Source organism: Penicillium odoratum (assembly GCF_028828045.1).
Source record: "Penicillium odoratum strain IBT 22623 chromosome Unknown utg000004l_segment0_segment0, whole genome shotgun sequence".
In the NCBI taxonomy this organism is placed as follows: Eukaryota; Fungi; Ascomycota; class Eurotiomycetes; order Eurotiales; family Aspergillaceae; genus Penicillium; species Penicillium odoratum.
Window position 1 is genome coordinate 3,240,851 of NW_026643146.1, and position 21,839 is coordinate 3,262,689.

The 21,839-nt window shown below is 48.4% G+C and overlaps 9 protein-coding genes across 9 annotated transcripts; 4 read left to right on the forward strand and 5 right to left on the reverse strand.

The window, feature by feature from the left end:
- Positions 1 to 1,908: 1,908 nt before the first annotated feature.
- On the reverse strand, positions 1,909 to 3,723 carry N7520_005486 (alkyl/aryl-sulfatase; the record flags this gene model as incomplete). Its single annotated transcript, XM_057139420.1, has 1 exon — positions 1,909 to 3,723. The coding sequence occupies one exon, from the start codon at positions 3,721 to 3,723 to the stop codon at positions 1,909 to 1,911; it is 1,815 nt and encodes a 604-aa protein (XP_056997627.1).
- A 433-nt stretch (positions 3,724 to 4,156) lies between these two features.
- N7520_005487 (MFS general substrate transporter) lies at positions 4,157 to 5,870 on the reverse strand (the record flags this gene model as incomplete). The annotated part of the gene is made up of 6 exons (XM_057139421.1): positions 4,157 to 4,426; positions 4,486 to 4,578; positions 4,629 to 5,126; positions 5,174 to 5,386; positions 5,444 to 5,569; positions 5,622 to 5,870. The coding sequence occupies 6 exons, from the start codon at positions 5,868 to 5,870 to the stop codon at positions 4,157 to 4,159; spliced, it is 1,449 nt and encodes a 482-aa protein (XP_056997628.1).
- A 994-nt stretch (positions 5,871 to 6,864) lies between these two features.
- N7520_005488 (TauD/TfdA dioxygenase family protein) lies at positions 6,865 to 8,193 on the forward strand (the record flags this gene model as incomplete). The annotated part of the gene is made up of 5 exons (XM_057139422.1): positions 6,865 to 7,078; positions 7,137 to 7,654; positions 7,718 to 7,766; positions 7,831 to 7,962; positions 8,018 to 8,193. Coding segments are annotated over 5 exons (1,089 nt in total), but the record flags the coding sequence as incomplete, so codon positions are not given.
- Positions 8,194 to 8,386: 193 nt separating this feature from the next.
- N7520_005489 (Zn(II)2Cys6 transcription factor) lies at positions 8,387 to 10,509 on the reverse strand (the record flags this gene model as incomplete). Its single annotated transcript, XM_057139423.1, has 2 exons — positions 8,387 to 8,900; positions 8,951 to 10,509. 2 exons carry the CDS (start codon positions 10,507 to 10,509, stop codon positions 8,387 to 8,389), a joined length of 2,073 nt encoding a protein of 690 aa, XP_056997630.1.
- An 866-nt stretch (positions 10,510 to 11,375) lies between these two features.
- Positions 11,376 to 12,260, forward strand: N7520_005490 (putative carboxylesterase 18; the record flags this gene model as incomplete). Its single annotated transcript, XM_057139424.1, has 1 exon — positions 11,376 to 12,260. One exon carries the CDS (start codon positions 11,376 to 11,378, stop codon positions 12,258 to 12,260), a length of 885 nt encoding a protein of 294 aa, XP_056997631.1.
- Positions 12,261 to 13,046: 786 nt separating this feature from the next.
- N7520_005491 (lipase family alpha/beta hydrolase) lies at positions 13,047 to 13,898 on the reverse strand (the record flags this gene model as incomplete). The annotated part of the gene is made up of 1 exon (XM_057139425.1): positions 13,047 to 13,898. The coding sequence occupies one exon, from the start codon at positions 13,896 to 13,898 to the stop codon at positions 13,047 to 13,049; it is 852 nt and encodes a 283-aa protein (XP_056997632.1).
- Positions 13,899 to 15,416: 1,518 nt separating this feature from the next.
- On the forward strand, positions 15,417 to 16,763 carry N7520_005492 (uncharacterized protein; the record flags this gene model as incomplete). Its single annotated transcript, XM_057139426.1, has 1 exon — positions 15,417 to 16,763. One exon carries the CDS (start codon positions 15,417 to 15,419, stop codon positions 16,761 to 16,763), a length of 1,347 nt encoding a protein of 448 aa, XP_056997633.1.
- A 985-nt stretch (positions 16,764 to 17,748) lies between these two features.
- N7520_005493 (uncharacterized protein) lies at positions 17,749 to 19,285 on the reverse strand (the record flags this gene model as incomplete). Its single annotated transcript, XM_057139427.1, has 4 exons — positions 17,749 to 17,826; positions 17,904 to 18,274; positions 18,334 to 19,160; positions 19,248 to 19,285. The coding sequence occupies 4 exons, from the start codon at positions 19,283 to 19,285 to the stop codon at positions 17,749 to 17,751; spliced, it is 1,314 nt and encodes a 437-aa protein (XP_056997634.1).
- A 627-nt stretch (positions 19,286 to 19,912) lies between these two features.
- N7520_005494 (putative MFS monosaccharide transporter) lies at positions 19,913 to 21,839 on the forward strand (the record flags this gene model as incomplete). Its single annotated transcript, XM_057139428.1, has 6 exons — positions 19,913 to 20,038; positions 20,097 to 20,427; positions 20,489 to 20,688; positions 20,770 to 21,420; positions 21,482 to 21,571; positions 21,687 to 21,839. 6 exons carry the CDS (start codon positions 19,913 to 19,915, stop codon positions 21,837 to 21,839), a joined length of 1,551 nt encoding a protein of 516 aa, XP_056997635.1.

Sequence of the window (21,839 nt, forward strand, 5' to 3'; positions counted from 1 at the left end):
CAAATAAGCTAAAAGGGGGCCTACATCACGAAAGCTTTGATTCACAGACGCCCAATTTTCTATAAGAGCCCGTCGATAGGCTCTATATTCCTCCGGGTTAAAAAGAGGGGTCCATGATGCCTATAGATTGTTAATAATATATTATTCACTTATCTATCTAAAAAGAATTATACCTTCGAAAACTGCCACCATCCTTTGATTTCCTCTTCTGGCTGATACTCATTAAATTCACAATTGGGGTGCAGGCGAATGGCGGACGGGACCCCACCAGGCCATAACTGCGTAGGTGAAAGGATTGCTTCCATGCTATCTGTGGGTGAAAGTTACTAAACTTTACTCAAGATAGATAACGGGTAGATATAGGAATTTATTCGCAGTCGGACAATCAATTACCCTACCGCGCCCCGCTATGGGGCAAGTCCCTGACTACGGAATTTTCTGGGCTAGCTATATCCAGTATAGGAATTTACGAATCTTACTACATATCGGCATTGCGCGGAACAAGTGCCATCTCCAAGAGATGTTAACGCTATATATAAAAATGCTGAGCTCGCGACTGCTGCAGCGCTACCTTATGGGGAGACAGCGCATATGGCAACGTTAAACACAATGGTTTGTGCCCGGTTACATAGAACCGATAGGTACTCTATAAAGTTTTCTTGATTTGACTGTAACTTATTCTTATTAGTGCATATACGAAGTACCTCGTCGTACTTCAAGCACTTGTGCTTGCAGTCTAGATTATTCCTACCCAGATCCAGTCGTGAAGAAAAGCCCGACTCGATAAGCGAGTTATAGGACATGGTTCATGCATCATTCTCCGTAGGAGGTATCATACATGCTTGCCGAACAATAGTCCGTAGTTGAGCCACTATTGAAGGTCATAAATACCGCTCGGGCTCTCTCGGAACTTGAAGAAGGGAATCATTGAGTTCCATAACGTACCAGTGACTGTAGGTGCTACAGCAGCTTCCAAACTGCCAGTCCAGGCAAGTTTAATTATCATTTGCTGAGCCACAAAGACCGTTGGTAGAGACATTCGTTTCTACTTCGAGGGCGTTTGATTTAGTATGGGTAGAATGGACGATGACCTGTATTGAGGAAACCGTTACTCAGTAATAGAGAGATCAATGGCACTTAATGGGGCAAGTATAGATCTTCATGCGAGGAAAATAGCTTGTTCATGATATGCGAGGTGAAGACACTATGCTTATCCCATACAGGGTTCTTTTTGAGAGACAAGAAGAGAGGTGCAATCAGTGAGCGTTGAAAGTTACCTGGACTTGTCCGGACCGGCTGGTTAGGTATCTTCTGAGTGCCAATTTGTGCCATGAGGTCTTCCCTTCTCGAGCTGGTGGTTGTGTTCACAAACTCAACACATTGATTATGACCTTCACACTGATTTCTGGCTTTGTGGCAACGTTCACAACTTGACTTCGCTTCATCTAGCACCATGTCAGTATTGATTGAACACACGGACAGTATTGGGGTGGGCTGTGAAAATCGTACCGCATTTGACTGATGTTCGTCGGCAATTCTTGCAGCCCTTACTGCGTCCAGCAACTCCTTCCATCGCGAGGCGGAGGCGAAGAGAGATACCAATGTTTGGATGGAATAAAAAGACAGAAGTCTTACCATCGAAGGAGATGGTGAATGTTTAGTCAAGGTGGGGGCAGATAATCGCGACACGACAGACAGCGGTTGGATCGCGCTGTGAGTTGAAAAGGAAAATGAAGAATTCATGCTGGGACTAGAATATTGAAATTGAGAAAATAGCGAATAAATCCCATATGGATAGTATGCACAATATTGCCCTCGAAACAAAAACTTCTTCGCTTTGTTGGCTGACTGGAGATAGGGGGTACACGGAAGATGAACAAAGCAAGAATAAAACTACCAGTCACTCTATTACCTTGGCATACCGCTCTCCAATAGTGAGAGAAGCTTCGACATCAATTCGAGATCTCCACTCTTTATGGTACCAGGAACTTCTTCGCCCCTAAGAACACCCAGGAGCTGCGATTTGGTAAGTTGCATCTGTAAGCCTGATGCTTCAAACAATTCATCCTGGGTAGCGGAGTGCCTGCTGGTCAAAGCAGCGTTGCTCAGGTTCAGCCTCCAGAATTCTTGCTCGTCCGTGACATGGAACTCGATTGCAAACTCTTCACTAATTGCTTTGAGGCCATCAATGTGAATAGCTAGCAATGTGAACCACTGCTCAATTGTTTGTGTGGGCAAGAACTGGATGCCCATCTCTTTACGAGGTACCCTTCCACCAACCTGCAGAAAATGGGCGCCAGACAAGTAAAAGTTACGCCAGGTGGCATTTTCTGTCACATAACCCAGTTTGCGAAACACTGACGCCAAGGCCTCTTTTGCACTGGTATGGGTTGGGTCCAGAGAAACTGCATGGCTCAGGAGGGTTGCTGCAAATCGAAGATCTCCATCTGATTCGAATTCTTTGGCTTTTCGGGCAACTTCATCGATTCCGCCCATGCAAGCCACATATCTTTTGGCGCTCTCCTTCGGCGGATGCTCCCAAAGATGAGCGGGATTTCCATCAAACCAGCCCATATATCGCTGATAGATACCCTTCACATTGTGGCTCACAGATCCGTAGAATCCTTGCGCGAACCACGACGTCTGCAATGAAGTCGGAAGGCGGAGATTCTCTGCGATCTCAATACCGGTGAGGCCATGATTCATCATGCGAACAGTCTGGTCATGGAGATAAGCGTAAAGGTCTCTCTGGTTCGCGAGCAGCTTGATGATGTTGTGGGACTCCCAGGTGGGCCAGTGGTGGCCAGCAAAGAGAACCTGCGAGTCTCGTCCAAATAAGGACAATGATTCATCGAGATACTGTGACCAGGCTTTTGCATCGCGAACCTGAGCCCCGCGAAGCGTGATGATGTTGTGCAGGCTGTGTGTAGCGCATTCAGCAATATAGAGCGCCTTCAAGTCCGGAAAGTAGAAGTTCATCTCCGACGGCGCCTCTGATCCGGGCACCATTTGGAACAACATCCGTACTCCATCGACCACGCGCTCCTCGCCAGTTTGGTTGATAGTCACATTTGGCGGGATAAGCGAGTTGGTACCGACTGGGACGCACATCCCTAGTCCACAGCCAATTTGGCCTTCGGGCCCTTTGGGAAGCAGAGTTCCATACATAAAGGCCGCACGTCGGCGCATGGCATTACCGGCGTATAGATTTTCGCTGGTCGCTTCTTCCATAAAACCTTCAGGACCAATAATAGGCACATCAGGCCTTTGGGTATCGAGGAATAAGCCCCGAGCACCGCCGAAATGATCGATATGGGAATGAGAATAGATGACTCCCGTTACCTTCCGATCTCCTCTATTCTTTCGGTAGAGATCCAGTGCAGCAGCCGCGGTCTCGACAGCTGTGAGGGGATCGATGATGACCACGCCTTCATGCCCCTCCACAATGGTCATGTTGGATAAATCGAAGCCGCGTACTTGATACACTCCCCGAGTCACCTCAAACAATCCCTGGATCGAGCTCAGTTGGCTTTGGCGCCAAAGCTTGGGGTTGGCGGTCTCAGGGCATTTCTCGGCCAGAAAACTATATTCGTCATTGTTCCAGACGACACGAGCATCGACGTCGCGAATAACACATGGGCGGAGAGCATCAACCAGCCCTCGTTTCGCGTCCTCGAAGTCCGTAATGTCTTCGAATGAGGGTTCTAGTTGCTGGTTTGCCATCGTGAAATGAATATTCTGGCTCGTGAGACTGCAAATCATTTTGACGGAATTCCGGTAGTTATTATAGCCAGAAAATAAAATTGGGGCACGCCCACGTATAAGGATCTACCACCGCAATATTTACCCCATTTTGCCTAGCTTGCATTGCGCCTTCACTGATGATACATCGTATAGCATGAGTAGCGTATATTTTAAACTCCGATTACCGACAAGTGGAGCGGCGAATAGGTGGGTCAAGGCCGCTGTAAACTACCTTTGCCTAATGGGTAAATGGTTCCCTAAGGGGGACTTACGCGGGAGCGGTAATTCTATTTCCCAATCGTTCAAAAAACATTTTAATTATAGATTGACATCTTAGGGTCAGGATTTAGAGTTCTCTCCTTTGAAAATAGAGTTGCTTAATCAAGGGCTTGTCGCCTAGGTTGCGGAGACCTCAGTAAGTGTATCGGAAGTTTGGCAAGCCAGCAATAACGAGCTCCCCACGAGATGCCTTCCGGTTGAGAATATAGAATCGGGTAGAAAGCATCGCCACGATCACGATTATTAACCCAGAAAGCCCAACGCATGTCAGGATACCGGGATGGTAGGTTGGGGAATCTTGCGATCGGTAAACCAATGACCCGGTCATGCCGCCTGACGCACCAAGGCCGACGAAAATAGCGCTTGATATCGCTCTTTTCCATTGCCCCCGTATATTGTTGGCCTGTAGTCCTAGATTAGCAGGTCTGAAAGGTGATTGGTTCTGAAACTGCCATAGCCTACCTGATACGCCATTGCGGCCGGAATATTCGAGTTGGCGCCCATCGTGGTCAAAAAAGCACCAACGAGGCGGGACGCATTCCCCTTGGTAAAACCCTAGTAAAGATAAGCATCGTACAAGATTTGTGAGGTGGAGTCTGGCTCACCATAAGTGGAAGGCCAATGATTGTGAGCAACGCATTAAAAATCAGAATCGGTCCTCGGATATGGTATCGATCCCCCAACCATGAGGTTGCATACATCAAAATGCCAGCTGCAGCATATGGTGGAGCAAAAAGACATAGAGAAGCTCCCATGGAAAATCCCATCCCTTTCTGGTAGATGATGGGTAGAAAATATGATATAGCGTAAGCGGTTGTGGTCGTTGAAAAGTAAATCAAGCCAAAGCCCCAGATGTTAATATCAAGTCCAGCACGAAGATACTTCTTCAGATTAAATGGCTCCAAGTTCGCATCTGCGCGATCCTTCGTGATCCGACGCATAATAAAGTCATACTCATCATTTGACAGGAACTTACGCTTGCTTTCTTTCATCTGATCAGGAAAACCGACCAGCACGAAGTAACTGATCGTGGCCACAACGCAGGTAATAAGTCCTTGAATGACGAATATCCAACGCCATGCTGTAAGGCCGCCCAGTCCACGCTGGAAAGTGTCAGCTAATGTGTTCACTTGTTTTAAAGGAGGCCTACCATGAAAGTGATGCCATAGGAGAGAATTCCAGTGCAAGCGGATGCCACGCATCCGAGAAGATAGAATATCGCATAGCGTTTCTGAATATCATATCGGGTGTACCAGGTAGAGATGAGATAAACCGAGGCAGGGAAAAATCCGGCCTCGAGAGCGCCAATGATAAATCGAATTCCAATCAACTGTGTCCACTCCTTGACGAATCCGGCGGACAGCTACCATGCATGTTAGAGAATGAGAAGCTCAGGTATAGGAACAAGATTCTAACATACCATGACAGCACCCCATATGAAAACTACCGTGGAGAGATAGTTGGTCGGCCCGATCTTGCGCACCAAGATGGGGCCAAATATCTGCAGGCAGATATATGGGGGAAAGAAAGCGACTGCAATTGTACTCTAGCACGCTATTAGTTTCTCTAAGTGTTCAGTGCGGAAGGCTGTTCCTGACATATTGCGTCCCATGAAGATGAAGTTCCTTCTCCATGCCAGCAACGGCAGCCGTCCCTAGGTTCCCTCGGTCAATAAGCGAAACCGTGTGAAGGAAGCCGAGCATGAGGACTAGGCGAGAATCGACGCGGTGGATAATCTTGCGCTGTTCACTATAAGAATAAACGGGATCATCGTCAAGACCCTCGACTATAGGCTTCTGAGACTCGACGGGCTCTAGTCGAGCCTCTGATATTTTCCCGTCATCCATGAATCTAGGTTCGGAGAATGATAAAAAAAGAATAGTGTGTTAGTTATGACAATTGTGGACAACCCGAGGAAAGCCGTCGTGATATATACCTGGCGACATGGAAACTTTGCCTCACATAATGTATAAGAAGTGGTGAAAGATGCAGCAGCTATGTTGCAATACACTGATTCTATTGCCTATGGATGTCTCGATTTGAATTTTGTGGGGTAATGCATATGTTTGTGAGACTTCCTTATTGCGAACTGAATTACATTCGACTTGATTGGACCCACTTGCTGTCATGCCCCACAGCGGCGCTGGGGTTTTTCGGCTCATCGGCGTTGAGCATTCTCGTGAAGCCTGAGCGACTTTCTTTATCGCCGACTTGGTCCTATTTTTCCGACACGATCTTGAATGGAACAAATTTTGCCCATAGCTCCCCACTTTTAGCCATTTTGAGCAGTTTACAATCTGTTAGCTGAATAACGTCACTGGGGTTGAATGGTTTCGTGCATCTCAGGACTGCTTTTCTTGCACCTTGTGATTCAGTCTAAATTGGAATGATTGCATGTATATTGATTTGAAACAATTCATTGCCGTCAAGTACTCTTTCAAAGTTCGAAGGTCGGATGGTCACAGCCTATGCATCCAATATCACATTCTCTGCGTGATCTGTCTCGAGACCTGGAGCTCAAAAGAAAATGGCGTCCACCCGAGAGGCTGGCATTTGCGGGGAAATTGTGGACAAGACTTGCTAATGTCATATCATGGAGCGATTTGCTCATATTTTGGCTCATATGAGTGATTCAATTCGTCTAACTTCAAAACATGGCGTAGAGCGTGCTCTTGGCAGATTGTCGTTAACGCCGAAAGCCGACAACGCCCCGTTTTCTACTAGATATCGCAATCAACGGCAAAGGTATATAGAGACCTTTATTTGTTCGTCATTAAGATGGTGTATCGCAGCAATTGGTTAGAGATCTTGGATATTCCGCGATCAATACACCTTTGACAGAAAACACCGCTGCAACAACCCAGAAGAATTTTCTTGACCCTCACTATGCAGCCCACAGTGCGACAGCATTCGTCAGGCTCCCTCGAGCAGTTCGATCCGGTCATGGTGACTCCTGTGATTGGGAACGAATTTACCAAGGATTCCTGCAATATCGTCGACGATATTCTTCACGCGCCGGATGCTGACCAGCGCATCCGCGACCTGGCGATCATGAGTATAGCAACCTTTCGCTTGGCAGAAACCAGACATCAGCTCATATTCTATCTCTTTAGTTGCCGAACGGGGAGTGGTCTTCTTCCGTGCCCAAGATAACCTCACCAACGATCTGCAAAAAGAGCTGATTCTGCGCATGGGCCAGCTCACCGGTCGTCCAGCCAGCAACGCTCTACACATCCACCCCGTCACGAATGACGCGCGTGAATTCGGTGATCCCGATCCTGCTATCAGCACAATCAACTCCGAGGGCCGAAAGAAGCTTTACAAAGGATCGAGTTATACTAAGATGGCGGCTGTATGGCACTCCGACATCTCCTTCGAGCCGGCCCCAGCGGACTTTTCGTCCCTGAGATTAACACAGTTGCCCAAAACCGGAGGAGATACGCTCTGGGCATCGGGATACGAGGTCTATGATCGGATCAGCACGCCGTATCAGAAGTTCCTGGAGACTCTGACTGCGACGCATGACGGCGAAGGCTTCCGGCGTATGGCTGCGTCGGGCAAATTCCAACTCTACGAGAAGGAGAGAGGATCGCCGCAAAACGTCGGAGGGGATCTCTTCGCTATTCACCCAGTGCGTTTCTGATTTCATTTAATTGTTCCCGTTAGGTATCCTCGTCGCTCATCTGTCTTCCAGGTTGTCCGGACGAATCCCATCACCGGGTGGAAATCTATCTTCTCGATCGGTAAGCCCTTGAAACCGCCCGAAACAACGTGTGGTGATATTTACTAACAGATCTCGTTTGTCAGGCTCATTTCCATCTTGTATCACTGGCCTGAATCGCAAAGAAAGCGCGAGTATGCTGCAATGGTTCCACGATCTCATCACGTACGGACACGATTTACAAGTTCGATTCAAGTGGAACCAGCCCAACGATATCGGTGAGCATAACAGTATATAATTTCACTCTTAGCATCAGAAACTAACTTAATGCAGCAATTTGGGACAACCGAAGCGTCTTCCATACAGCCACTGGAGATCACGAGGGCTTCGGGCCACGGAGCGGGAGTCGAGCCGTGGGCGTTGGCGAAGTACCTTATTTCGACCCTGCGAGTAAGTCTCGGCGTGAGGATTTGGGAATCCTTGATGATCTTGCCCCATGCCACCTTTAAGAGACATTTATTGCTTGGATTGTCGGCTCTTATTTCTTACTCCACGTATCGTGAATTTGGGTGAGATTATGGAAAGATAGGCAGGCTTCTGCTTGAAAATTTATACATTGCTATAATACAACCTTCATCATGTGCCATTGCACTGTCCAAAATAACTTTTATACCATAAGATCCGCTTTATATTATTTAGAAATCATGATCTCCATCCAAACTCATCAAGCATAGGTAAGTTGAAGGCATCTACAGCCCAAAAGTCCTCGGTGAAAATGCTCTGGAAGGGTTGTGTCAAAGCAGGATTATCCCTTGACAACCCATCTTGGAGACTGGTTGAAAGATCCTGAAGATCCTGAAAGATATTGGAATCTTGGAATCCGAACAATTCTGCACCTGACCCCTGAGTGGCAGTGCTCTGTGTGACTGGCATTGGCGGCTCAACGTGTGGAATAGCATCTGGTGGATATGCCCTCGGTGCTGACTGGGTATAACTGGATACGCCGAGACTAGAGACATTATTCTGAAGCGATGCTGGCGCTTCGGATGCCTCTTGCACGAAATCCATGGCACGGTTGATGATAGAGTCTAGCCCATCTCGGTAAGGTTTCAACCGTGTATTCCGCTCTGCCATGACGAACAGTGCCGAGTAACAAGCACGGAGATCGTTGGAGACTGCAGGGGTCCACAGACTAGGCGAACGGAATAGACAGAAGCTATGCCGGCGTTAGATCAACTTTCATCAAAGGTCACCAACTCCACTCACCACATTGTGATCCCGGCCATGAAAATGGAATTCACCAGCAAAAAAGAGTAGCCCGACGAATCTCGCTGGCGTAATTTCTTAAAAAATTGACACATTTGCCCGGAGGCATACAGACACGTGTTGAGAAGCTTGTCTTGAGGGTTTAAAATGCCAATGAAGGGTTGAAGGAGTATTCGGACCGAGTTATTCCAGTGCATGTGCACAAAGTCCCCTTCATGCAAGTCGAGAGACGACAGAGAGTCCTTGAACCCCTGCAATGCAGCCAATAGGGGAGCAACCTCGTGGAGTAAGCTCGAGACATGTTTGTCGACCCGGTAGATGCGCGTATGAATCTGGGACACGATTCGCTGCAGCTGGATGGAGGCGATGAATCTGCCAAGTTTTCCATGTTGCGTTTGTGATCCTTGGCCAGCTAGATCGTTGTTTATTATTCGTTCAAGAAGATCGTCGTTAGTCAAGGAGTCATCTATATTGGAGGGTGGCTCTGCGTCAATTTCTTCTTCCGCGATGCTGAATGGCCTCCCCAAAGACCATGCTGTATATCTCTCAATAATATAGACACTCCAAAAGAGGCGTCGCCGTAGTTCGGCCTCGTGGGGTCGTAGTCTTTTATACCGCGATTCTCTGTGGAATCCAAAGTCCACACATGTTCTCATCGCTAGGCCAATCATGTACCACACGCTGGAGTTGGAGGTCGACCTTAGGTTGTACAAAACCATTAGTAACATGGCCTCGATACTGGCCACCGAGATGGATTCTCTCAGCGCCGCATCAAAATGCAGCGCCGTGACCAGAAAGTCGCGGGATGGGATGGAGTCGTAAGTCTCCGTCATTTGACAAATTTCCGCTCCGATGGCATACACCATAAACAGCTGGAATCGACCGAACTGGGCCTCGGGCGTCCCGTCTGGGGGTTGATGACGCTTGGCGTGTAAGTCGAATATGGCGCTTCGATCCATAAATGGCAATCGAACATGCATGTTCTTGAAATAAGCGTCCAGGATTTGAGCTCCGATGATATCGTCCGGCGGGGCCGCCCTTGCGTTCTCACTGCGTCGGGATCTCGAGTCGGATGGCAGGCTGCCGCCATGGATAGGTAGCAGCTGGATCCCGACCGTGTTGTGTACGATGCGGTTAACATTTTCCGCCATCGCAAGGCCCGATGAAGGCCCAAGATACGGCGCGTCTTCATTCGGCTCGGTGCCCAGCGTCAAGAAACGCACGACGCCGCTCCCATGGCGCCTGCTTCTATCCGGGCGCGACGAACGCGCGTCGGTGTCGGTGTCGGGGTTTCCTGTGGCTCGATCGTGCCCCCTGGCGAGGTCGGGCGCATTTACCTTCGATGCCGCCAGCTGGGCTTCCAAACTCTCGATCCGATGCGCCAACGCGCCCTTGGACATGCCGTGGTGCCATGATGGGGCGGTCTCGGATCGCGAGCAGGGCTGGTGTGCCGATTCACAATTGGTGCAGACGGGAGAGCCGACGCATTTTTGCTTACGACGGTGACAGCGCCGACAGGACTTTGGAATGCGCTTCCGCACTCTCAACTCCGGGTCCATCGGCACGATCGACACCAATTTAAGGGTGGTATCGGGCGAATGTGAAGTGCAGCGCTCCCGCAGGTTTCGCCGAGACGCCGTTTGGTTGTGCCTAGACACGGTGGAGACGAACGGCCCGCGCTGCTCAACCGTCGATCATCGATTTTTTTTCCTCATCGAAGCGCGTCTGCTGGAGTTTATTGCCGAAGTATATCGAAGGATCTGACAGAAGACATCGAACGTCCAGAACGTCCAAAACATCCACAACACTCAGAAAATAAAAAGGGGGTGGTGGGGGGGCAGAGAGCCGGGCCTAGACCGTTTGTTGGTCACATCCACAATGCCCAGATTTTACCGTTCGCCGTATTCGGGACCTCGGTAACTAACGGATAGCATCCGACCTCTTTTCCTTTAAAATCAAAGTAGGCAAACAGCCATCTGTCAGGCGTCTCAGGCTAGATTTCCTGCCGAGATTCAAGATAAACAGCTCTCTAGGGGACCTTACCGGACACATCTAGACTCTTCATTTGCTTTTGATGTCTCCATGCCATTATAAAAGCTGGTGATCTTTTTATTTTAGGGTAATTTTTTATTTACTTGTTTTTGAGGCAGAGCTAAATTTGCAGTTAAATGGCCAGCCATCAAGTCCGCCGACTCAAAAATGAAGCGAAAATAAAATTTTACGCCACGCTTCTCTGCATGGGTATGTTATGCACATTCTGTACAGAACTTGATGCAAACTTGACGGTTATTCAGTCTTACATGCCTTTATTGCCTTCTTAATCAAGCTTGTTCCCCGCCTGCTTTCTGGCTGGCCCCTTCGCCGTGCCTTTGCCGTCGCTTTTCTCAGAACGAAATCATGGATTTCGCTTGAACAAAGTCGCAGCATGAATCCTCCTACGGGCAAGAGCATTAGGGACTTCTGTAGTGTTGCAGATCTCCTTTGTGAGCCGGTCGATATCGACTGCAGCGGTGGTGTGCCACCAGGAACCTTACACTTGATCGACCTCGAACTTCCTTCTAACACTGGAATCCTGTTATATGTGCATGGCGGTGGCTACTGCAATCCGATCAGCGCTAAAGGACACATATCCTTTGCCCTTGAGTGTGCACACGCTGCCGGTGTATCAGCTCTTGCCTTTCTGGAATATACACTCTCTCCGGAATTAAGCTATCCTGGACAGTTAGTACAAGTCGTGGAAGCACTACGTTTTATACTCCGCAGCCACCAACCATCGCAAATCGTGCTAGGCGGTGACTCCGCCGGAGGTAATCTAGTTCTTGCTCTGATTGCCCATCTCATTCAGCCTAGCCCATATGTGCAAGCAGTGGCTGGATTTGGTAGAACCTCCGGACGTTTCCGCGCAGTCTTTTTGATCAGCCCCTGGGTGGCCTGTCAGTACAATTCAAGGAGCTTCAGAAAGAACGCAACAAAAGATTATATTAGTACTGAGGGCATGAAACGCTTTACTGCTTTGTGGCAGCCAAAGGTTCATGAGATTTGGGCCACGCCCATAGCTGGGAGTGCTAAATTTTGGTGTCATGCTCCGGTCGACGATTTACTAATCACGGCCGGCGAGTGGGAATGTTTTCTGGATGATATACGTGGGATGGCAGACCGTCTCGGTGCCAAGCCATTTGGAAGCGGATCTCCTGTGGAGTTGGCAATTGCAAAGGCAGAGGTCCATGTGCAATGTGTGGTGGATGCAGCTGTGAATGTTTCACATGGTTTCATGGCACGCATCATTCTGCGATGGCTTGCTTCACACTAGACGTGGAGACCCTCCCAGCACAAGAAGATCTCGAGCTGTTAGCCGGTTATATAGCACCCTATCCCTCCTTTAACATGTCGTCAGGATCGCATGTTAATGCGGGTAAGACATAAAGTCACTTCGGTATTCTCTTTTACGTGCAAATGGTGCAAAGCTCTCCTTCAAGACATGGTTCGTGTAATGGGTGTGTGATCTGGCGACCTACGCCTTTCACTCGGTGGGCGTTCATCACGAGTAGATTAAGAAATTAAAATCTGAGGCTAAAGACAGAAACTCAAACGTGTGGAAAGTCGACAAAGAAGTGATCAAGTTGGTGTTCAAGTAGGCTGCAAACATAGGAGGATTTTTATTTCGAGTCAAAGCACCTAACGTGTAAGAAATCAAAGAAATATAGCGGGTTGAAGACAGTCATATACTTAATGATTTGAAAGTGTGATTAGACAATAGTGTCTAGAGATTACAGGAAGCAAAAATGAGAGGAGTCGACTGATCTTGTTGGAAGAAAATGTGCAAGTCTTGCAGATGCTACGAATGCAGATCAACTGCCTGGTTCATTACGAGTGTGCTGGGTGGAAATTCATTGCTATCTTATGTTAAGGAGAGAAACCCTAATCAGATTAATGCTTAGCTTCTTGAAATTCTGCAATATATCCTGAAATCCTGGGTACATGTCGGACAAAGGGGTTTCTAGATGGGCAATTTGGTTTGCGGATGTTGACCATCAATTTACAGGACCTTGATGATGACCAATTGCTCTTCCAGATATGACCATTACTTTCCTTCCTTTCAACGACTTCTTAGCGGCAATCCTCCAAGGTCACATATAGTAGATGGCACAATATTAGGGTCGAGGTAATACGCAATTTGCTGGATGACGTTTGTATCAAAAGGCTCTGCCAAGTGTCCTGTCACGTCATAAGGACATCTGTCCTGAATGTAAAGGTTTGTGACGCCAGTTTCATTGACAAAAGCATTCCAGACTGGCGTTACCACTTCATCTTTCCTGCTTGCGATGATGTGATATTCGATGCCGGGTTGAGCAATAGGTCCAGAGTCAAGGAGGCTGATAGCAGTGCCATCAGGAAGGACATCGGTGCATGCATCGCAACCGAATTCATCGATCACTTGCTCCACTTCGGTGGTAATTCCGGACCCAAAGGCTTGTATCAAGTTGGTGATGCCGGAGATAGTGGTACCATAGGATGGTGGCGCAACAGCGACCACTTTATCAACGAGAGAAGTGACGTTCTCAAATTTGGGTATGTACAATGTCATCAAAGCACCTTCCGAGTGGCCAACAAGATCAACTTTCGACGCGCCAGTCTTGGTTTTCACTGCCGAAATGAAATCTGCGAGAACCACAGCCGATTCGTTGATGGGCATCAGGCCCCCAATCAAAGGAAGTTCTGCATAAGCTCCATAGGTCGTAGCATACGTGCAGAAGTCCTGAGATTGGAGGTAGACAGCTATGGCGTCCATGTAGTCGGCATTACAGAAGAGGCCATGAATAAGAATGACTGGATTCGGGTGACTGCTGGACTTGCATGAGTAATTGTTTTCGCCTGTAGCCAGGGCTTGTACTGTTTGTCCGCAGAGAAGATTGGCGAGGATGCTTGTCCAAATATATAGAATAACCATGATTTATTTTGAAAGAGAGTTGATAAGGGTCGGTTGGTAACTATAAAAACACGGTCAGCTAACCCGACTACTTATATCCTTAATTCAACTTCCCTTGACCCATTCCCTTCCTACTCCGTCGAGCCTACCCCGCAAGCTCTTGAGGAAGACTTGCCTACATTCGATTTGGAAAAGAATTTCATGAAATTAATGACCACTTAGAGCGATCAGAAAAGCGACCGCTTTGACTTTGACCGAGTACGGGATTCCGAGGCCGAAATCCGTAACCTGAGTAAATCTCGTTAAAGAAAGAGTTATACGGTGTTTATGAGCGATGGCAAATATGCCGAGTACGAAGCTGGCCGATGATTGCCGAGGGCCCACCGTAAATCGGGGATGCTCGTTCTTGGGATGGCTTCAACCTAGGTCTCTCTTGAATCTTAGTTGTACGTAAGTAGCTACCCACTGCAATGGTTTGTCCGTGGGTCAGAGGTGCTTCTGCGAAGTAAAAAACCCGAGCTCACGTTATATCATGTCTTCTAAAAGATGAGCACGTTAATACACGTGGCCCATTACAGTCGATACCTAAGCCTGTGGCTACGGACATTGACACAATCTGGCGGTAGACTATACGTCACTATAGATAGAGCATCACTGAATTCCTTGCAAATCGAAGCAAATCTACAATCTGTTGCAAAGCATCAAGTATGAGTAATTAGAAGCGCGCGCTGCAAGAAAATCACTGTATAGGACGTAAAGGATGTCATTGACATTTTTGGCCTGGCGGTATTTTGCGATGCGTCAGAATATTCTGGTCTTGGGGGCGGTCAGTCGGATTTTCTTGTAGAGCCGTGGGCGGTAGGTCAAATAGAGGCAAGTTTGGATTTGAATCACTTGATATTAAGCCGATCACAAGCACCAGGTCTCTTGCCGAATACGATCCGCCGAGGTCAAATCACAAAGTGATATCGCACGAAAAAGGATAGTGGCCATGAGCCTTCGTCAAAGATGCCCCGCGTTTTACCCCGCACCAAGGATCTACCCTGAAGTGGACAAGGCTAGCGGATCCGGTCGTCCGGTTACTCAGGAGAAATATTGATATGAAGTCGCAACTTTCAAGTCTATGCTGCGCTGCAATGAAGGCGCAGACATGCCTCTAATCGGTATCAGCAGATCCTCGATCTGTACTCTACAAGAGACATTTTCCTTTCACTCCCCTGCCCCACTCCGGTCTTAGGCATTGGATGTCTTTTAACAACATGGCTGGCGAGCTGCGAAGGAGAAGGCCGCATCCCAAGACTAGGAATGGGTGCCAGACATGCAAGTATGGCTGAGCCTTCTTTCTTTATGTGTAAAATTATTATTTACGTGTTTTCAAGGAAACGACACGTGAAATGCGACCAATCATGGCCATCTTGTAACCAGTGCAGTAGAACAGGGCGGAAGTGCGACGGGTATGAAAGGCATTTACGTGCCTTGCTCACTCCTCGTCATATGTCTATGGAGCATTTTCGGGAAACAATCTGCCCTAAACTTGAGATGTCTCTTCATCGCTTTGGTGCTGGATCGGTCGATGAAATGCGTTCTATCCAATACTTCCAAGCCCGCACGTTACCGGCTCTGTCAGGTTTCTTTGACACGGGTGTATGGGACTGCTTATCGTCGTTCATTGGCCAAATGGAGCCTACAGTCTTGCATGCGGCCATTGCCCTCGGTGCATATCATGAAATATCAGAAAACACCGGGCCTCTGAAATGCTGGGACTTGCGTCGCAACACTAGCTCTAATCCTGACGTCCGGTTTGCTTCTGAACAATATGCAAGAGCTATTTCGTTGTTTCGAAGGAGCCTATGTTCTAATAGGCTGTATGCTTCTGGACTCGAAATATCATGTATTCTTTTTGCCTGCGTGGAATTTCTACGAGGTGATCGGAAATCCGGATTAGCCCACATCTCGGGTGCATTGAGTTTCCTCGAACTTCGTCAACAAACTGTTCTTCTGAGCAGGGAAGAAGCGGCTTTAATGTCCCTCATTGCACGACTAAGCCTCACACAGTCTCTCTATGGCCGGCCTAGGAGCGTTCAGTTCCCCGATCTCCTAGATCTTCGCAAGAACCCCCTATTATCGCATGACGGTAAATTTTGCACGCTCATTGACGCCAGAATGGAAATAACTTTCCTATTGAACTCTACTCTGCGTTTTGTACGAATGGCGGTGTACGATTGCTATCCAGACCCCTTCACGGCGCTCGCAGCACAGCGGAGCCTTCAAGTTCAGCTTCGGAATTGGTCTATCAGTTTTGAAACTTTCGTCGAGGTTTCAGCTCCAACGACAAAAGATCGGAGAGGGGCTTGCCTGCTTCGCATACATCATCTTATGGCTACTATCTTCGTCGCAGCCTCTGGGGCTTTTGGGAACAAACAAGAGAGCGCATACGATCGCTATCTTTCCAACTTTGATAACATCCTTACCTTGATGGAAGACATCACATCGGAAGATATGGAGGACGAGAGCTCACATTCATCGTCATTTTCCCTTGACATGGGCCTCATTCCGCCCCTTTTTTTCACTGCCATTAAATGTCGCTTCCCTGCTGTGCGGCGTAGAGCAATTGCGTTGCTCCGTTGTGCCCCTAGGCAAGAGGGTCTCTGGGATGCAATAGAATCAGCCAAAGCAGCAGAGCTAGCAATGAAATTTGAGGAACAGCACATAGTGGACAGCATGTTGTCATGCGAGGCCCCAATACCAGAATGGGCGCGCGTCCACGATGTAGATATACACGAGAAGGATCCTTCCCAATTTTCAAAACAACTGGTTATTCTGAGATGGAAGCCAGACGGCATCGAGAAAGAGATGCAGGATGTTCGCACTTATATCCAATGGTAAAAATCCCATGTGTTATTCCCCATAAACTCTTTCCAGTCCAGCACACATGGCTTTCTTCGATATTCACTCCTTCTTCCTTTTCTCGGTTAATTGGGCTCCGAAAGGTGTCATTATAAACTCGCGTTAACTCGGCCGCACCTGGACTTGGACGAGGAATACTATAATTGTAATTGTAATTATAATTTCATTGGGGTAAATGTGAGCGGCAAGGCAGATTTATCGGCAGACCACTCTAGGGCGACTTAGTAAGCTACATCACATAATTGTGCCTAGACAAGTGCTCGATCCGCTATAACTCATCCACTCAGTTCTATTCATGTAAAATGTAATTATCGAATTTCAAGATATTTAAAATTTGCGCTTCTGAAATAAATTTTGAAATTGGCCTTGAAAATACGTATATATTTCTGGATATTCCTTTTGAAAATTTTCCTATTTTACGCAAACACCACCATAACGAACGAAATTTGTTGCTCTTTTGGTAAGTAATATAAAACTAGGCTTGCTCACTTCTATTCCAAGGAGATTACTTAAAATTTTCTACTTAATATGGCGATACTATAGGAAGATTCTGTGAATGAACCAGAACAGGCCTAAAATAGGGTCATTTATTTTGATGAATCAGCTACTTTATAAGCGCCGAGACCAAGACTTTATGCAAGTATGGGCTTTCATGAGGACCCAGTGGGAGCCCACGGTGGGTTGGGCTTTGCGCAAGTCTACTTTAGCTAGCTTCTTAGTCCAGGACTTGTCAATAGAGAGATCCAATATTATTGCTTCGACTGTCCTCCTTTCCGTAAAATTGAGCATGCCCCTGACAAGCATGATCTACTCATCAAGCCTCACAGGAGCGCTTCTGAGTAAGAAAACCTCATTAGATAAGCATCACGCTAGCCTTGTCCATGTATATACCCCTTTGGTCACACTTCGAAACAGTACATGTAGGATACGCCGGATAAGGAGAGTAAGCTCCCACCGCGGTATGCTACGTATTGCATTGAGAAGGGAGAAAAATCATCTCTGTTGTGCATTTCACATGCTCCTCAGGAAAGTCTCCCCAGAACTATCGTCGATGTCAGTGTCAGGTTTTCCAGTATGGCCCCTGGATGGCTCTTTGGGGTAGGGGGAAGTTCAGCTTACCTTAGCAACATGTTGTCGGATGCGATGCATGTTCTTGCCCGGCTGGATCTGGCCCACCACCCCTGGGTGGTCCGACTCGGTCCTCTTGGGCACAATCATGGTTCGTCCGACGAAGCACTCGAGCGTCAGTAGTGCAAAGCCGAGAGCTTCTTTTGCGCCGATAGGGATTCCAATCTCGGAGATGGGGACGATGCGAGTATTGGGCAAGCGCTGCTTCAGGTAGTTGATGATGTTGGGGTTAAGAGATCCGCCGCCACCCATGTAGATCTCATCTACGCCCCCAGGTGGACCCCAGCGTTCGTAGGCATCTGCCAGGGACTTGGCTGTGATGCGAGTTATGGTGGCAACACAGTCCTCTGGTGTAGCTCCGCCTGCAGTGTCACTTTTTGTCAGCCGAAAACCCTGTCTCGATTAGTGAAGTCAGACTAACGTTTCAGCATCTCGTCGCAGATATCTTCCGCCATCCGATCCCCGAATGTCTCTCGGCCAGTAGTCTTCGGTATATCGTGCACGAAATATGGCCCCTGGAGCACTTTATCTACAACAGACTGGTCAACCTTGCCCTTCTGGCCCATTGCACCATCCTTGTCATATTCCTGTTGACCGTTGGTGAAGTACCGCACGGCTGCGTCGATAAAGACATTCCCAGGTCCCGTATCAAAGTCGTAACACTCTTCAACAGCGCCTCGAGGTAAGATTGAAAAGTTTGCGATGCCACCAATGTTCTGCACAGCGCGGTTAAGCGTTGGGTGGCTCAGTAGGAGGGAATCGAGAGCTGCGAATAGTGGGCAGCCTTGCCGGCCGAGGGCCATGTCTGACACCCGAAAGTTGCCAAGCGAGGTGACGCCAGTGCTAGCGGCTATGATGGCAATCTCAGCCATGTCGAGATGTGCCCGGCTTTGGTTGCCCTCGAAGAGCTCCGGCAGCGGTAGGTGCCAGATAGTCTGGCCCTGACCACCGATCAGGTCGACATCTGTTGCCATATTGAGATTGTTCTTCTGCTCAAACCATTTAACGGCGTCGCTAATGACCTCACCCAGCTGGATGTTAACGATGGCTAATTCCCCGGGCGTCGTAGTGTTCTCCTTGATGAGCCTCATGACTCTTGCCTTAAGATTTTTAGGCATCGGGTATTCTCCATAGTGCAGGAGCTGCATCTTCAATGGCGTTGTTGGGCTATCCTGAGTGAAATGGACATGAACAAGGTCGACCCCGTCCATGGAGGTTCCCGCATTGTGGCCAATGACCATAAGAGACCTGTTGGAGGTTAAGCCACATGATCGCAATAAATTTCAGCGACGAAGTGTTCTGTGAGATATGTGTTTTGCGGGTATAAACACTTACAGTGGGCTGCCGCCGGACTGGTTCAAAGCGGAAGGCATCGTGTCGTCTAGCGTGAAGGAAATGTGCAACTTGAGACACAGGTCACGAAACAAAAGATTCTGCTGCGAACATACAAAAAGCACATTAATATGGTCGACATACCTTATATATCTTGTCAGGAGGATTGTCGGCAAAAGCATGCTCCACCTCACGCTCAACAGCGGCTCGGGTTCGGTTCCCTTCCGGATGGAGATGCGGGGGCCGAGCATGGAGCAGCAACTACGAGGATCGTCCCCGGAAGGCAGCTGACTCCGATACACTAAGGATAGGCAAGTTGCATCCCGTTGGTTTCTCCACACCAAGGACGGCGATCTCCTCTCGGCGATGACTGCCTTCCGCGATATCCAGCCCCGTTGAGTACTCACTTCTCGCCGCAGTCTGTGTGGAACCGTGGGACAAGGTTTTTGGAGCTGGGTGCCGTCCGGGTACATGGAAATTTAAAATCCCCCGGACCTTGGCCCAGGATTTTACAACGCCTCTTCAAATCCTATCTTAAGACCTATAAATTCCAATTGGAACCAGGACTGTCACATGCCAGTATGGGATATATCTCAAGTCCAAATTGATCTCATTTATCTCGAACCGAGAAAACACCCCAACCACGTTCGCACTCCATTTTCGCAATCATGGCTTTTCTGCCGTTGACCAGATACACAACCCACATGGGCACATCGGGTCTGAAGCTCAACATTCTCGTTGCCGGCATTGCGACATGTGCGTTTTGGCTTTTCGGCTACGATATGAGCATCATGGTACACTCCCACTCCTTCGCTTTCCCCCATGACACATCCAGTCTGAAAACAAATATAGGGCGGTCTCATTACCGAGGAATCCTTCACGACTGTCTTTCCTGAAATGAATGACGCCAATGTCCAGGGCATCGTGATCGCCTCTTTTGAACTTGGTGCTCTTGTCGGTGCCCTCGCCTGCTTAGACCTCGGCGACCGACTCGGTCGTCGGCTGACCGTTTGGTTCGGCATGCTTTTCATGCTGGTGGGCGGCACGTTACAGACCAGTGCCTGGGCGATACCTCAATTGGTAGTGGGTCGCGTCATCAGCGGCATCGGTCTCGGCTTACAGGTTGCCACGGTGCCGTCATGGCAGTCTGAGTGTGCGAAAGCACATAGTCGCGGGCGCTGGGGTAAGCAGTAGTTCTCCTTCTTTCTCTCGTCTTCGAGGAATAGATGACTGACTTGATCTAGTCATGATTGAGGGTGGCTTACAGACATTCGGCGTGGCTTGTGGCCAACTTGTTGGTTATGGTTTCTTCTTTGTGAAGGGTCAAGCGCAATGGCGTACACCCGTGGCAATTCAGCTCGTTCCAGCCTTGATCGTCTTCGTATTTATCAATTTCCTTCCTGAGTCGCCCCGTTGGCTGATCAAACACGGCCTGACTGAAGAGGTTCGTCTCGTGTTTTGCTTACCATACCCACGCTCCCCTGGATGGTGAAGGTCCCTCGCTGACAGTACACTGCTTGTGTAGGGCACATATAACCTGTCAAAGCTTCGGGCCCTGCCTGTCGACCACCCTGAACTAGTCCATGAACGTGATGCAATCATCGCCTCGTTCAAAGCGCAGATTGAACTTGCTCCATTCTCCTACAGAGAAATGCTGGATATGGGAAAGACCAAGACGTTCCATCGCGTGGCTATTGGAGTCTTCATGCAATCAGCGCAGCAAATATCTGGAGTCAACTTGGTCTCGACGTACGCCAACAAGATACTGCAGGAGTCGTTCGGCCTCGCCGCCAGCACATCGCACCTCATCGCTGCTATGGGTGGTTTGGAGTATGCTCTATGCTCGCTTCTTTCTGTATTGCTCATAGAAGGCCTCGGGCGTCGTCGGGCCTTCTTGTGGACTACTATCGGCATGTCTAGCTGCTTTGCCATCATTGCTGGGCTTCAAAGCACAAACTCGCGAACCTGCCAATTGACCGCTGTTGGATTCCTGTTTCTCTTCAATTCCTTCTTTGGTCTCGCCTGGGTTGGGGGACCGTTTCTATACAGCGCCGAAATTGCACCTCTGCGATGCCGCGCGCAGGCTAATGCCTTGGCCAGCGCTGGCAACTGGTTGTTCTGCTTTGTGGTGGTCATGATTATCCCACCCTCTTTCCAGAATATCGGATGGAAGACGGTATGTCTGCTTCTTTTTGCATTGTGCATTGAGTTCTATGGTCAACCTAACGCGTGTTTAGTACATTATTTTTGCCGTTCTGAATGCCTGCTTTGTACCTATCATCTACTTTTTCCTCGTTGAAACGAGAAAGAGAAGTCTCGAAGAAATTGTGAGTATATATTTATTCAAAAGTTTTTTTTTTTTTTCCATCGAAGGAGAAAGAGTGAAAATTGAACTCGCAATCCCATAAGGAGATCTAGAAGGCTAATAACTTCGGCTTGCAGGATGTCATCTTCGCTGCGGGTGGTGACCCGGTCAAGAAAGAAAAGACGATGCCGTATAATATACCTATTGAGGAGGCCCGGAGGATTCTTGGGCTTTCTGAGAGTACCATTATCGCTGAAGTACTAGAACATGACGTGAAGACGTCAGATTGA